This window comes from Palaemon carinicauda, chromosome 15 (genome assembly GCF_036898095.1).
Source record: "Palaemon carinicauda isolate YSFRI2023 chromosome 15, ASM3689809v2, whole genome shotgun sequence".
Classification (NCBI taxonomy): domain Eukaryota; kingdom Metazoa; phylum Arthropoda; class Malacostraca; order Decapoda; family Palaemonidae; genus Palaemon; species Palaemon carinicauda.
In genome coordinates, this window is record NC_090739.1 from 38,958,515 (window position 1) to 38,975,717 (window position 17,203).

The window sequence follows — 17,203 nt, forward strand, 5'->3', positions numbered from 1 at the left end:
TATATGTATATGTATATATATATATATATATATATATATATATATATATATATATATATATATATATATATATATATATATATATATATATATATATAGGCATATATATAATGTAAATGTATAAATTTATATATATAGGTAGAATAATTCCTTCCTTTAACATGGGAATGCATGTTAACGAAATCCTTTTATTCGAGATTGTTGCTGAAGGACAATTCTTATGAAGAATGAATAACTAAATTTACGTAATTTAATATCTTTGAATCTTTTCTGAGTTACTAAATTTCTGCATATTATCATCTTTTAATCTTTACTGAAGTAAAAGATAGAAAAGTAAATTATCGGTAAAAAAGTGCTGGGTCTATAGTCAGACACCCCACCCCCCTTTCCCCCTGCTCCTATGCCGCTGACAACTAATTTTGCTTCAACCCCAAAAATTACCTGACATACTCCTAAACACGTGCACATCTCTCAATCTTCCAATTATCCTTCTTGTTATTAACACATAATCCATCAATGCTCTTTCTACCTCTTTCCCATTTGCCATTCCTATCCATATATCCTTTTTATATCTTTCTTTAGGAAAACAAACATTCCCTACTCAACATAACCCTTATTCACATCAACCTAGATTACACATCCTTCTATTCTACTACTTTATTTATCATCCATTCACTCAACAATAAAGCTACACCCTCTCTTGCTCTTCCCCCTTCTACCCCAGACGCTCTGCCTGTTACTTCGCAAAACATCACATCACCTTTCTTTTTAACCTTTATTTTACACAAGACCGATGTATTCTTCTTCCTCTTCCAGAAAATATTACCAATCTCACATCTCTTAACCCCCATTGTACTACATCCACGTACATTCAGATACCCCAAAATCAGAGTGTAGAGATGAGTCAAACTTCCCTAACTCCTCTCCTTTGATGTCTCAAAAATTAAATAACAAAAGATAGGATTCCCAGTCCCCTCCTCCTGTCCCTTTTAGTCGCCTCTTACAACACACAGGGGTACGTTGGCGCTATTATACCCTAGTTGGAAAAGCAGGAGGTTCCAACAGGGAAAATAGCCCAGTGAGGAAAGGAAAAATAGAAAATATAATATTTTAAGGAGAGTAACAACATTAAAATAAATATCTGCTATATAAACTATGAAATCTTAAACAAAACAAGAGGAAGTGAAATAAGAGAGAGAATAACGTGCTCGAGTGTACCCTCAAGCAAGAGAACTCTAACCCAAGACAGTGGAAGACCATGGTACAGAGGCTATGGCACTACCTAAGACTAGAGAACAATGGTTTAATTTTACAGTGTCCTTCTCCTAGAAGAGCTGCTAACCATAGCTAAATAGTCTCTTTTACCCTTACAAAGAGGAAAATGGGCACTGAACAATTAGTGCAGTAACCTCTTGAGTGAAGAAGAAATGTTTGGTAATCTGTGTTGTCAGGTGTATGAGGACAGAGGAGAATCTGTAAAGAATAGGCCAGACTATTCAGTGTGGATGTGTGTATGCAAAGGGAAAATGAACCTTAACCAGAGAAAAGGATCCAATGTAGTACCATCTGGCCAGTCAAAAGACCCCATAACTCTCTAGCAGTAGTATCCCAACGGGTGGCTGGTGCCCTGGCCAACCTACTACCTATTCTAATTGTTGCGTCCACGCAGCCACAGGGGGGCAATCTGGTCACATGTCGGATAAAATTTCTAGAATACTGTGTAGTATTGAGCCTTACAATGGTGAAGAAAAGGCTGTTAAAAATAACTGCACACCTAGTAGGCCTACTATTTACCAGGTGGTATTTGGTCTTGCTTACCCCTTATCTTTTTCATTTGTTTACTGCTTACAAATTTCCTTGACATTCACAGCAAATTCTCCTTGTTAATTTCTGTGTGCACAGTTTTGATTAGTTTTATTAAAATTCATCATACAATAGATGATGATGTTAATTCTTTTTAATTCTGTGTCTGTAATAATGTCTCTGTACTTCACTGAAGTGGATGTAATAATTGCCTGACCACTTCCTTTCTTATGCTATGAAATTCTTGTATGCCAGGTAATATGTAAAATTAATAAGCTAACTGTTGGTATGGTAATAGGCTTACTTGGATAACATCCTGACGAACATCTCTTCAGATGAAATGGTAACTGAAGCCTGACAACCTTAATTTTAAGTGAACTACAGATAAAGTTACAGTTTCGCCTATTGTTTGGGCTCAAAGGTTAGTTCTTAAGAGAGTCTTATACTTCAGATTTAGAGTATTCGTGGACTGATCTGTGGATTAACTGAAAAAAAAAATATTTATTTTTCTTTCTAGGGTGATGTTCTTTTTAATGAGCTTCTGGTTGGCTTGGTTTCCTTAACAAGATCCCAACAACCCTTTTTGAAACGTGGAGTAACCCGTCTGGTTCTATTTTTTTCCAAAATTGTTTCTCTGACATGTATGAGATGCTCATAGTAGCCAGTTTTTTAAAAATCAAAGTTACCTGCGATAAAACAAAATAAAAGCTAAAAATTACCTACCCCTTGTTCTCAGGCTGGAATGCCACCTATTGCAATGTCTATTGTCTTGCTATCCTCGAAATAATTCTAAGAACTTCAGCTTCATGTTTGAAACTTGTGATTTTTCTTTGTGGTACAAACGTTTGACTTCCATTTAGCTATGATAAAACCTCGGTCAATGTAGCTTTACTGCTAATCACACCAAAAGTAAGGTGTAAATTTTGTTCCAATTGTACCAATCCTGCGGTTTTTAGTCTCCCTTCAACACATAAAAGGAACTAGGGAGTCCTTCATATTACAGAAAATGAAAATCTTTTGATGAGTAACTCCGTTGTTTCTTACATTGGACTGAGTCTGTGCCAGGCTCTTGGTCCTGGCCCATTTTTGTTCCTTGTGCCTGACTGCTAATCTTACCTAGTTCTACTGTGATACTTTCAACTAAAGATTTAAGAATGCAACGTTTGATGATATTTCATGGAAAGTACATATTTCGAACTCGTTGGTTACTTTAGGAAACACACACACACATTGGTGCACATGCACATATACATATTTTATCCACAGATACACTTACACACACATATATATATACATACATACACACACACACACACACACACACACACACACATATATATATATATATATATATATATATATATATATATATATATATATATATATATATATATATAGTATATCATCATCATCAGCAGCTGTTACTAGTCACTGCAGAACAAAGGTCTCAAACAAGCACTTCTACTTGCGTCTATTTATGGTCATTCTATACCAAATTATACCAGCAAATTTTCTTAGCTCGTCAATCTATAGCCTTCTCTTCCTTCAGATTAGTTTGCAATTAGGGACCCATTCTCTTATGCTGTGTCTCCATCTTTTATCTTTCATTCTCATTATATGTCCTGCCCATGTCCATTTCTTTTTCTAACTTGTTGTTAGAATATACTCTACCTTAATTTACTCTCGTATCCATGCTGCTCTTTTCTGTCTTTAGTGCCTATCTCCTCATTTCTCTTTCCATAAATATAGGTCCTCCAATTACTTTACTCTTTTGGTCTTTGTATGTGCTCTTAATTGCTCTAATTAGATGTTCATAGATTCCATATTCACGCAAAATTTCCCACAGCTGGTTTCTAGGAACTCTATCAAATATTTTTTTAAGGTCTAGAAAGTATAGGTGTTGTTCTTGGATGTATTCCCATTTTTTCTCTAGGTATGTCCCTAAAGCAAAAATCTGGATCCACTGTGCTGCAGCCTGGTCTACAGCCGCATTAGCTTTCAGTTTATGGCTCTTACTCTCTTCTCTAGCATTCTTTCATAGATTTTAGCTATGTAACTCATAATTGATATGACTCGATGCTTCACACATTCGGTAGCATCATCTTTTTTAAAGAAAGTTCATATAAATGACTCGTTCCAGTCAGAAGGAACTACGGCCGCGCTGTATGCCAAGTTATAGAGGATGTGCAAACATTCAATCCTCCCATTCCCACAAACTTTGATGACTTCTGCAGCAATATTATCAGGACCTGGTGATTTGTTATTTTTCATTGACTTTAATTCTGTCTCTGCCTCTTGTGTGATCCTAAACTGTTTCCATATTATTATTGTTGTTAACGGTAGGTTCTTCGTGCACTGCCCTTTCCACATTGTAAAGGTTACCACAATACTCAGTACATCTGTTTAGCTATCTCTAGGGTGATTAAGAATTTCGCCATGATTATCCTTTATTGATGTATGACTACTAGTAGTAACTCTAGATCTGTACTGTTGTGCCATGGAATAAAATAATTTTCTGGTCTTTTCATAATCAATCTAGATCTTCTTCTATTTTCCTCTACATTTCATTCTGTTGCTCTCTAATTACTAGATTTGCTATATCTCCATAGCTTTTATAATCATGATTTCTCTCTGGTGTCCTTTCCTTCATCCACAAACGGAAGCGTTCTTGCTTGTTCCTAATTGCCTCATTCACATTATCATTCCACCACATAGTCTTCTTCTTTCTTTTCTCACCCACTGTAGACACTCTAATAACCTCATTTTATATCTTTTGTATAACGTTTTTGAAATGTTCCCAGAACCTAATGACATTGTTACCCTGGATAACTCAGTGGTGTTCTTTAAATCTCCTCTGGAATTCTATCTTTTTCTAAATAACCTTTTCTACAAGTAATTTGTCTATTTGACTGCTTTAGTATTTTGGGCTTGTGAATTTTTAATTTATCTCTCAATAGTTTATCATCTGAATCTTTTACGATACTTTTCTTTGATGTTAGATGAAAGTCAATCTGGCTTTTTTTGTTATAAATACTCAGGTTGTTATTATATCAGTACCAGTATACTTATGGGAATTTCGGTTTTCAAAGTAAATATTCATTATTGCTTGATTATTTCTAACACAAAAATCTACCAGCATTTCTCCTCCCTAGTTCTGTTCAGAACCGATTACTCCATCCAATTTATTTCTACCAACATGTCCGTTTAGGGTACCATAATCAAGATTTTATTATCCATTGGAGACTGTTCAAATACTTCTTGAAGTTGATTGTAAAAAAGTTCTTTCTTATTGGAATCTTCTTTGTTAGTTGGCGTAGGTCTTTAATTTGGTCATTCTATAATCATTAATCTTAAGAGTTACTGCAAAAATTCTTTCATTCTTATAAACTACGTCCTTAATATACATACCAACCTCAGATAACAGTACTACTCCTACAGATATCTCTCCTGCTAAAATATATTAGTTCATGATAATTACTTATTGCTTTTCTGACATGTTCCTTCCTTCTTGTTTCTGCAAGACTAAGTATACTAATTTGTCATACTATCCATAAAGACAACTATTTCTTCTGTTATGCCTCTCAATGTTCCAATATTTATGGCAAATTGGGGGCCGTCCTGTTTTGATCAGGGGTTCGTCGTCTATGGATCAGTCCATTTATATCTCTGCGTATTTCTTGAGCTAGGGTGACCCCTGTCGGCTAGCTAGGCCTGTCGCTGGGTTGTTCAGGTCTGCTAATTTGTACCTTCCCAACACACCTTCCTAAAAGGTTACAGATTCTTTGGATGGAATCCAAGCAAAGTGTCGGGATGGAACCAGCTGTCACACCTCTGTAAGGTTGCACAGACCCTTGCAAAAGTGGGCTCCAGGCCCTATTGCCGTAACAATATGATGGATTAAATCTTGTAAGTATTCGGTTATTGTTCTACATCTGCTAATTATTTCTCGTTTTACTTCGTAGATTAACCATGATATATTTCTATTACCTAAATTTGGTTTTTATAATGTCTTGCTTAATGAATTTCCGTTTGATCGCCATTTAATGACATGATGATGCAGATGTCAATCACATTTTCTTATTTAATGTATTCTTTCCTTATTTCTATACCGTCAAATTTGACAGCAATGCATAAGGGTGGGCAAAGACAGCAAATTTGGATCCTAAGGATGTTAAGGACCTTCCTGCAGTTAGGACAAGGGTACCTTCATTCTACATGCATGGATTTATGTCAGCAGAGAGAGAGAGAGAGAGAGAGAGAGAGAGAGAGAGAGAGAGAGAGAGAGAGAGAGAGAGAGAGAGAGAGAGAGCGGTCCCGGGCTGGATGTCCAGAGTAGTTAAACATCACCCTGATTTTGAAGAATGACACTTTTACCCGTATAAATAAATGTTCTTCAGTTTGCAATGGATCATTTTATTGGACTTTCTAGTGAGTTGAAAAAGTGCCGACTAAATTCTCTTTCGTACCCATTGTGAGGGTAATTCGGATATTGGACTAAATGATATTGGGTTTGGATAAACAACTTTGGCTAAGGTCTATCATACTGAACAGCCATTAACCTTTTAACTATACCTTAATCATTTTATCTGGAGTCGACGCCTCCTGTTTCCCTAAATAATAAGGCAGTTCGACATAGAACAAATGAATAGATAACAATTTAAAAGTAAAAATTAGAGGCAAGCATTTAAAGGACAAAAATTAATACTAGTTATACGAAAGTTTTCATATATTCTTTATTATACTATTATCCCTTTGAATCTATTCAAGGAATAGGTAATAAGAAAAATGTAAATCGAAACTGCATAGATATTTTTGGATCTACGTAGAAGGAATAAAGTACTCAAATGGACTAAAGGACAATGAAACAACAATGAATGTTCAGAATCCATGTTTAGGAGCCTTACAGCTGAGTCACATGGGAAGGTACTTACGACAATGTTTGATTATTACTTCGAAATCAATAATGTACATATAATACAGGGTTATTGTGAGAGAATAATACTTAGAGCCTTGACATATTTATCTGTAAACTTGTACATGTGTATCTGTATATACAGATGCCAAGAATTTCTAGTTCCACAAGAAACGTCTGTCATGTTAGTTTGTTGATGAAGGGTTGAAATGGCACGATTGCAGGCAAATAAATAAGAAATCTTATAAAATAAGATTTAGAGATAATCAAATGTTTGTTCAGAGAAAGAGAAAAAGAATGTGAATCTTCTCTCATGAAAAGAACATTATATGGCCCAGTTGATTATCTTCATTGCTATTTACATTGGTAAAACATGAAATCCCATCAAAATAATCTAAGAGACCCCAGTTTTGCATCCATGGTATATTACTTAAAACCTTTAATGGTCATTCTTTATCAACAAAATAAATGTCCTTATTTAGGCAAGTGCCGTAAAATTAAGAATATTTTCTTACTAACAACTTGTAAACATTTGGTGCACATTAAACTTTTCTATTGCCCGTTACTCCTTTGAATGCAGGATATATTCCAGTCACAACAGTTCAGCCTATCGAGAACTTCATGTGGGTCACCATTCAATACAAACTTGTCTTATGATATTGACAGGAAATGGCACTTAGCTTATAAGACAAAATAAAATACATACTTAATTATCACTAAACCTTTCTAAAAGTACTGGCCGAAGAGATATGCTTTTGCAACGCATTTATTATGAATGAGGATACTGGATGCTAAAAATTTCTAATTCAATGCCTTTAGAAAATAATTTTCCAGGGTGAGTAGCTTCTTTCACGGATTTTTCATATGCATTCACGAGCCTTATTTATACTTTAGGAGGTAAACAAAATTATGATATTCAACACCCATATACTGTGAACAAGCACTGCTTTTCTACAGAACATAGGGCATATGAAAACCACCATTTTTTACATTTCTTTACTGATTTTCTTCCTACCTATTTTAGCCATATATGAAATCTTTTAGAATATATGACAACCTGTATTTTATGCGTCCCTTTCCATTCTTTTTCTTTCATTGAAGCTAAATATTCATTATGAACTATAAAATCCTGAAAAAAGAATATCGAAATATATTTTACAATATCACTGGCATATGTGGGTGATAAATATTTTTGCAACATACACATGCTAAGGGGATGGTAATGCGATTAGCAGCTCTTATTTTCTTTTGTCAGCCGATGCAAATTTCAAATCCAGTCCGATTATACTGGCCACTACGGTTCATCCCCTAAATCTTTCCATGAGGTCTGCTAACACAAATATCTTAAAGAATCTAACTATTTACAAAGAGAAAAATGTACATTATGTTATATCATATGGATTATTCTTATGCACAACCAGTAATCATCTAGAGTAACTATGAATAATTATATCTTTTTATTTACACAATATTTTATCTGAGATATTTACAGTTAATAGTAAAATAAGTTTGTCTTTAAAGACATTCTTAGCACATGATAAAGGCCTCTATATAATTCATGTATTTTTCTACCTTCACTCTATTATTATGAAATAATTTGTGATGGTGTTGTGAACATTCTATAAACAATTATCAGTGCAATGGTTAAAGGATATACAATATTTACATAATACTCTTACAGGGATACTTCTATTGCCATAATAGTATCCGAATGTAAACTGACTAACCTGTGCTTATAACAATTCTGTTTTGGTCCATCTCTGGAGTCATTAGATGAGTGATTTGGCTTTTCTCTTCATCTCTCCTGGATGAAGTAATTATTGGTGGTAGAGGAGAGACAGCTTTAATCACCTTAGGTGAGGTTGGTGGGGAATTGTAATCCATCGATGATTTACCGGACCTTATTTCATTTCTATCTAATATGATAGGCTTATCCTCTCCTGGTACCAAAAGCCTTACTGATCTTGTAGGCTTTGGGGGTTTAGGAATAACATAACCATCTGGAACTTCGATAAGCGTTCCTCCTGTAAGGACAACTTCCCCTAAGCTTGGACGAGAGCGAGGGGTGTTGGGGCGAGAACTAGACCAAGTATGATAATGGTCTTTATCTTTCCCCTGTCTAAGGTCTTTACTGTTCTGGGTAGACGGGAAATTAACATATCCACCAATTTCATTCAAGTGCTCTGCTGAAGCTGAAGAGGCTTGGCCTCTTGAGGAGGGGTCTTCATGATGAATTGTTGGTAGAGACAAAATGCCATTTTCCTCCTCTTTCCTTTGATTTTCTATGAGCAAGTTAAGTCGTGCAGCCGCTGTCATATCTGCCGGTTGTGGCAAAGATAGGTTATCAGTGTTTTGGTTTCCTACAGCTGATGCTAAATCGGGAACAGAACGACTCAAATGGGAAGGAGTCTGTAAAGGTACGACGCCATGAGAATGTCTTTTCAAATCTTTACTGTTCTCTGCAGGTATTCCTACTCGCTCATCTGGTAAGCGCACTGGTGATCCAAACTTACGATGCCTCGTTCTGCCTGGAGCGTTCTTGACGTAGGTCCTAGGTTTGGTATTTACATCATCAGGATTAATGTAATTATATTCATGGCTTATATTTGCATCAGGGTCTCTAGCTAAATTGAATTTTTTACTTGAATCTGAACTTTTATTGTGGTTAAAAGGGATATTCAAATTAACCTCAGGCCTCAGTGGTTCTACTTCCCTGGGATCACTTACTGAAGCATTATAATTAGAGTCACTGCTAGATGGAGAAGGGATTGGTGCTTTTCCCGGAACAGGAGGTTTTGCAGCTGAATCTGTATGGGATCCTATAGGGTTAACCGGAGTAGGATGGGGATAGTCATAACCTAACAAAGACTTTATGGAGGAATTTGGCGGAATATCATACCCTGGGTGAAACTCCATTTTCAAATTTTTGTGCTGTTGGAGTAAACGGTCTTTTACCGAGTTGAGATATGCCTTTTGACTTGGTAAATATAATTTGGCCTCACTAAATATACGGTCAGGATCAGGAACTGTGCCATTGCTCACTGGCAGAGGTGTAAGATATCCAGAACTAGAGGTTACAGATACAGAACGTCCATTCATTAATTGATGTCCATTATTGTCTCCGTCAATAAAAGTTGTTCCATTTGCAGATATCTGAGAAGGAATGCTCTTCAAATCACTGTTGCTATCATCAACAATAGTTGTTCCACTGACAACAGAACTCTGGCGTGTATAAACATTAACAGGTGTAGGATTTGAAATAGTGCTAATCTTTCTTTTATTGGGCAAAGATTTTCCTTGCCAACCTGACTTTTTTCTTCGGCACATCCTTGGACAACAGCAGCAAAATACAATAGCTATGATAACTGTAGAAGAAGTTGAAACAGTGCTAGCTATTGCCACAGGAGTGATAATATTGTTTTCCTCCAGAGTAACTACTTCTTTACATAACTCAACGAAGCCTGAACCATCATTCTTTTCATAACTTACTTTAGATTCAGAATTGATTGACCTCTTGCGTCGTGTGACGTATGTGAACCTTTGAGGCTCCTTTGTCGTGGTAGTAGAGGCTTCAGTTGTAAAATCATAAATGAAAGTTTGTCTGGATGTAGTTTCTACTGAACTATCATCAAAATCATACGTAAATCGTTGTTGGGGTTTAGTGGGAATATCCAGGATAGGGTCGCTTGAAGAGGACGACTGAGACTGAGTAGGGTTAAAAGGAATGCTTGGCCCTACAATGGATGGAAGGTTGAATGGGGATGACCCAGGGGATGAAGGAATAAAAATTCGTTCACCTGTACTCGTATAAACAAAATTTCCACCGGATGGCTGCTGAGGTGGAGGCGGAGGTCTAGTGTCAAATGATGATGGATTTGGAAAATTCGGCAGTGGAGGAATATTTGACGGAATTCGTTCTGGTATTTCAGTAGGCACAGGTGGAATATTAGATGGGAAGTCTGGGAAATAAGGGGGCTCAGATGATGATGCTGGCCCCAAAAAGTCTTCCATGGAAAAGTTTTCCGTATCATCACCTTCAACTGAATTATTATCCGAAGTACTAAAAGGATTTTGTTGTTGGTGCCACCCTCTTACAGTAGAAGATACAACTTTGGGATTGTGAAGTAAATTCGAGTGTGGATAAATCTTTGGACCATGTATTTCTCCATTATCATCTGTTAGAGAGGCTTTAACTTCATTATTAGAAAGAGGCCTAAAACAAAATGTGTATCCAGTTCCAGGATCTAAGTTATCTACTGTGTAGTGATTAGTGAAATTTTGTATTGGTTCACCACCCTGACTCACGAGCACTATTTCTGTTTCATTTTCCTCGGCAAATTTTCGATAAGTTATTTTCCATCCAAGCGGCTTTAGTAAGAGAGCTTCTCTCTTAGAACGGCTGTTCAACCTATTTCGATTATGAATGGTTACATTCCATGACATAAGAACTCTCCTTGCTTCATTAATCATTATGACTCTTTCCGTCTGAACTTCATAATCATCTGTAGAAATGTAAAGTGGTGCTGGTGGGACTTCTGTTGGAGAAGGTGTTGTTGTAGTTGATGGCAGTGCTGTAGTACTGTGTTGTGGTTCGTCTGGAGTCTTAATATATTGACACTGGTCTGGTCTAGTAAATAAGTGGTCATCTTGGATGGGTACAAGACACAGTGTGTATTGCGTGTCTGATTCCAAGCCATGGAGAAGTTCAGTGTAGGATGATTCACTTGGCCTCCAGTCACGTCGTTCTTCCTTGTATCTCTCCAGCTTCATTCTTGTAACCTTGGCAAATCTTGGGTCATCTCTGGTTTTATGTATTGTTACTGCCCAAGAAAGCGGATTTGATGACTGGTTTTGAGATGTGTAGAATTCTGCGTCAATTATCCAGGAAACGATTAAAGCTTGATGATTGAGGACAGTAACATTCAAAAGGTGCAAAGATTTCAGTGCTATTTTCAAAGTCCCGTCAACATCGTCTCCAATAAATACGACTTCACTGTTGGAAGAGTTCTCATTTGTGGGACAAATGTCACTTTCTGCAATTAAAGAAGGAACATTTTATTTCTATTAGTAGCAATAAGTTTTATTTTTGGAGGTTTTTTATCCTTTTAGAAAAAATTATAAAGAATACACTAATGTGAAATTTCTTTACATACCTTATATAGATTTTATATGCATATTCAATGTCTAAAACAAGACGTTTGAAATAGAATAAACTAACTCAGTAGTTAACCTTTTAATGATGTAATCTCTTGATGACGAAGATAAAAAGGAGATGAGCATGCTGGCGGTGTAATCATCATCACTCCTGAATCATTAGCCTGCACCCCCTTGATTATCCATTTTGAATCACAGGTACAGTTCCAAGGATTACCTGTTAAATAAAGAACAGGTGTAACATTTATTTATCACTTTGTGCATCTGTTTACACGATCAGGAGAGGTCCTGCATCTTCTAATTAACTGACGTTATTATTATTATTATTATTGTTATTATAATTATTATTATTATTATTATTATTATTATTGTTATTATTATTATTATTATTATTATTATTATTATTATTATTATTATGGGTGAAAGTAGTTCGTTAGGACACGTGTAAACTTTGTTATTACTTGTTAAATCGATTTTCTTTATGGCGGAAAGTGTTATTTGTTTTGCCCTGAAATGGGATAATATGCAGCTAGTTTTATAATTTACAAAATATCATGATTTAGGGTTACCATGCCTGGAGTGAAGCCGGTTGAAAAGCAAACATAGCAAATACGGTAGTCTAAGGACGGTAGGTAAATAGGCAAGGAAGCGGCTCCTACGTTAGGTTAGGTGGAGAACCTTAAGTTAGGTGGTGTCCTTATGTTTGTTTCCCTTTTAAGATGTGAGTTTTTTTTTCTAGTCATAACTTGAAATTTTACATCCAGGCTTAGAAATCTCCTAAATAATAAAACGTCCCTAAGTAAAACAAGGAAAAAATTCCACGGAAGGATAAATACCCAAAGATTTTCTTATATTTAACGAATCACGTCCATTATGGCATACCTCTTAGGTTGAGGGCAAGCATGGAGGAAGAGAGGCCTTTAGGGTTGAATTCTTTCAGGAGATTGCCACTCAGATCAAGATACTGCAAGTGAGGCATCTGTCGAAATCCGTCAGGAAGGATGTCTGCAAAAGCAAATAAACGCAAATAAGGAAGTAGAGAAACTTATATAGAGTGAAAATAAGAAAATGAATTATTATTCAAAGCATTAGTAACATTAGCAAACTCTTTCTTTTATTATGATTTCTTTTATTATTATTATAATGACAAACGCTGTATAATTCAATCAAAAGTTTAAAGTACATCATTAATTGAAAGTGGGGATTTAGTCACAAATCAGAATTCAAATTATACAATATAAGAAAATTATTATTGCATCACCAAAGGTGGCTTATATACAGGACCATCACAAAATTCTCATATCTAACCTGAGATGATATTCGAAGATAAGTCGAGGTTCGAAAGTCTGGTAAAAGGCCGCGAAAACTGCTCGGGGAAGGCAGCTAATTCGTTGTTGGCAAGAGTTAGATCGGTCAGAGACTCTCTTAGCGGTTCCAGGTTGAAAACGGTCAAACTCAGACCAGCAGACTGAAGACCAAGTCGTGCTTGAGCTCCAAGAATCTAAAGAAAGATTACAAAATAGAAAAAAAAAAATTGGCATTATTTAGATGAGCGTGAAAGGACAAAATCGCTTTATTGGTAGAAAATATGTTTTTAACTTTTCGTTTTTATCCTCAGAATACAAAATAGTACAAGGTTTGAGAATTTTGTAAGGTATCTTACTCCCAGGTAATATACCTATGGATATTCCATTATATTTGGGCATTTTCTCTCACATGTTAATAGTGCAGCAGCATATTATTATACCAGATTGATATTAAAACTTACCACCTTTAACACTACAATTTACTTCTGCCTTACCACTATCATAACATCATGCATTATATACAACAAAATATAGACATTTGTCAATAGTTTCCGTTCCTCTATAATCCATACAATACATTGTTCTATGTTACCGTCCCATATTTGTCTCCATAACTTACGCTAAATTTTATTTTCATCGGTACAAATATTAAGAAATCAAACAGCTATCTTATTCACCTTCCAATTCTCTTTTCCTACAACATAACATACACCAGCGTTTCCTAATTTTTTGTTTTGTACCTACCGTGTATTGTGAATAATTCTGTAAATAATTTTGCTTATTTGACTCATATTTCCCTTATTTGAAACAGTTTTCTTTTTACATTCCTTAACTTAGTGACAAAGGCCTGTTATTAAGTGAAGACACTGTCTTGAAATGTTTAGCATTTTTGTTAGTGTTTTTCAAATTTACGATTACGCTATTGCGCAATTATTAGTGTGTGAGTCTTTATGTTAGATAACAGTGAATTGTCCACGGGCCTAAAAGTTAATGCGCATGCATAGACATGGAATAATCTTCCTTACTTGACCAAGCTTATTGTGGCTGAGATGCAACTGACGGAGGCGATGAAGGTTGAAAAGCAGAGAACCTTCAGGTAGATGATCGATGTCATTGTGGGTCAGATCAAGCACTTCCAGCCGCGTCAGGTTGCGTATGGCTTCGGGCAACGCCTTCAGATGGTTATGGGTGAGGACTAGGCGCATTAGGGACTGGGCATGGTCGCTCAGGGCATCTGGGCGTACTTCTTTCACGCCCGAGCTAACGACGTTAAGGATTTCCAACGCCGACGGGGAATTGAGATTAGAAGCTGTCAGCTTCGGTATGTCACAGGTGAAGATATTAAGTTCCCGAACCTCAGGTCTGTTACTGGGGTTCTTCTGCTCAGGCGTACTATTGTAGATAAACAAAGAGAGAAAAGTGTATGAGAGAAAAACCTAAGCAGATGAAACTATAAACAAACAAAAAGTGTTTGTCAGTATTTCTTTTACTTTAATCCATTTTATGAATTATTATGAGTATTTGATGGAATCTATAGAAAGGTTATATGGCTTTTAAGGTTAATACCAAAACATGAATATATTCAGTGGACCAGAATTAAAGCTAAAACAGTAATCAAACCGACATCAAAACATGAAAGCTTCAAGCGAATATGATATAGTCACTAATTTAGGCAAATAATTGTCTATTAGATTAACATATTTCAGGTATACACAATGTCAAGAAATATGTCTATCACCTCTCATTTTTTGCTTCTTCGAGAACTGAGCTCTCTGTTGTAACACTACTTTCCAGGTTCCTCCCTTCAGCAACCTGTTTCTTATCATGAAGCTGCAACTTGATTTTGGATAATTCTTCTACAAGTTGGGTATGATTGATACCCCTGCAAGATATCATTTCTTCCTTCCATCGAAGAGTACACGCAGAAGGCTCAGACGGGGATATTGCTGGTTTCTGGACATCTGTTCCCTGAGCCTGTTGGGCATTGTTGACGGCAAGGAAACATAACGTCCAAATGATCAGCATGAAACCCTTTGGCCAAAAGCTCTCGCACCTCATGTTGTTCATCTTGGTTTCATTGCACTCTGAAAAGTATAAAAAGGATTGAGAACTCTCAATGGGTATGCAATTCGGTAAAGATTAATTGTATTTGAAATTTGACTTCATGCTTACATGAACAGATGGGAAAATATTCAAAATATCGGTTTTGAGTTTATAGAAAAGCCTTTTTAGAATAAGAAAGAAAGCCACACGAATTCTCAAGATAATGGACGTATCCAGTTATTACAAGAACAAGGTCATCAGAATTCAGCAACACTATTTCCCCTTAAAATTAAATGAGGTATGTTGCGGTTTTGCTGAAATGAGCTCACGGACAACAGGATACAATTTTCCACTATAACGCCCAAGCAGGATTAATTTGCTTGATACACGCTTAAATATCATTACTGATACTTGTTGGCACTGACGCTTATTATGAGTTATCATTTAAATCTTCGATTATGATGTAAGGAAAACAATGCTTTGTCTCTGAGGGGTTTCCAAATACATTTTTCTTCACAACCCTACAGTGAAAGACACTGATTGCCCATTCTACTGATGAGGGTATTAATCTTTCAGGAATGTATTATGTATTCTCAATGAATATTGTCCACAATTGAATTGAGTAACCCACTTTATCAATGTCGTAAGACATTGCTGATAGTTACTGTGATGTTTTCGTTTCTATCATTAAGTTACATCACTTCATAACAGGTATAAAATACTGTTTATTTCTTTGGTAAAAAGAGATGTAAAATCCTATCTTATTTCTTTCAAGGTGAGTCCTTTTCATTCTCTTCCGTTATGAACTTATCTTAAAAAATATATATATAATCATACCTTACGAAAGAACTTCCAAAGACAACAGCTCACAAAATGACAAATTGATAAATTGAACAAGAGATAGGTGGAAAACAATAGAACAAATTACTGATGTCATTTTGTTGATTGATTTTCTTTTCCAATAGATAGCATTTGTTGTGAACCATCACATCTGACATGATGTATAGGCCATGAACTAAAAGATTCACTGTGTGACCTTCAGATACTTCACACAACTGTTCCGCTAACGAGCTTTGTTCGCCAGAAATGAAACTTCCTTGAGAATCTTAAAACTTACACGTGAAACCCATGACAAGGTTACCATTTAGCTTTGATGATTAAGATTAACCTTTAATGATGCTTTGACGTTATTTCGGAAATTACGAAAAGTGCCGAAATTTAATCTTACCCTAGATTTTCAGTGGAAATTTGCTTCCATATAATATTTCTTCAGGGTACAGTTGGACACACGAATTCCTGGCACACTCCGCTCTGAAGAAGTGCACCATATCACACCCTTACGGCATTTAGTCCCTCCCATCATCTCTCCCTAGAGCATCTGTTTAGTTACCCGTCACGCAGTAAGGATGTGGCAGGACATATTCCCTCAGAGCTAGGTGAGCTAGAAATTGCGGTGTCCAACTTGCTGTGTATTTCATATGGGTGTTATTCATTCCCAGGTATAGTGAAAGCGACATCAATAAATATTTTTGCTATTTAACATGTATGCTGGAATAGTTGGCTACATATATATATATATATATATATATTATATATATATATATATATATATATATATATATATATATATATATATATATATATATACAGTATGAATATAAATTTGTAAGCTTGGTCATATTTTGTGTGTATATATATATATATATATATATATATATATATATATATATATATATATATATATATATATATATATATATATATATATATATATATATATATATATATGTATGTATAGTGAAAATGTTTATACCATGGCGCTTGAAACTCAAGGTCTGGAAGGTAACTGACGAGTTGACATAATTTATGTAACTACTAGCAAATAATAATTAAGTTTCACAATTAGTACGCAGAAGTTGGTGATATGAATTTCTAAATACAATCTTACGGATTAATTCAGGTTTGAATAGATATTCAGGGTCAT

The 17,203-nt window shown here is 35.5% G+C and overlaps 1 protein-coding gene across 1 annotated transcript in view; it reads right to left on the reverse strand.

The window, feature by feature from the left end:
- Nucleotides 1-6,681: 6,681 nt before the first annotated feature.
- The window catches only part of LOC137654571 (uncharacterized), a 140,491-nt gene continuing 129,969 nt past the window's right edge, over nt 6,682-17,203 (reverse strand). The window contains exons 4-9 of the mRNA XM_068388320.1: nt 14,915-15,260; nt 14,202-14,568; nt 13,178-13,370; nt 12,752-12,874; nt 11,946-12,086; nt 6,682-11,748 (exon numbers count right to left, since the gene is read on the reverse strand). Of these exons, the coding sequence (XP_068244421.1) occupies nt 8,438-11,748; nt 11,946-12,086; nt 12,752-12,874; nt 13,178-13,370; nt 14,202-14,568; nt 14,915-15,243 (4,464 nt within the window). The 5' untranslated portion in view covers nt 15,244-15,260 and the 3' untranslated portion in view covers nt 6,682-8,437. The remainder of the gene's footprint in view (nt 11,749-11,945; nt 12,087-12,751; nt 12,875-13,177; nt 13,371-14,201; nt 14,569-14,914; nt 15,261-17,203) is intronic.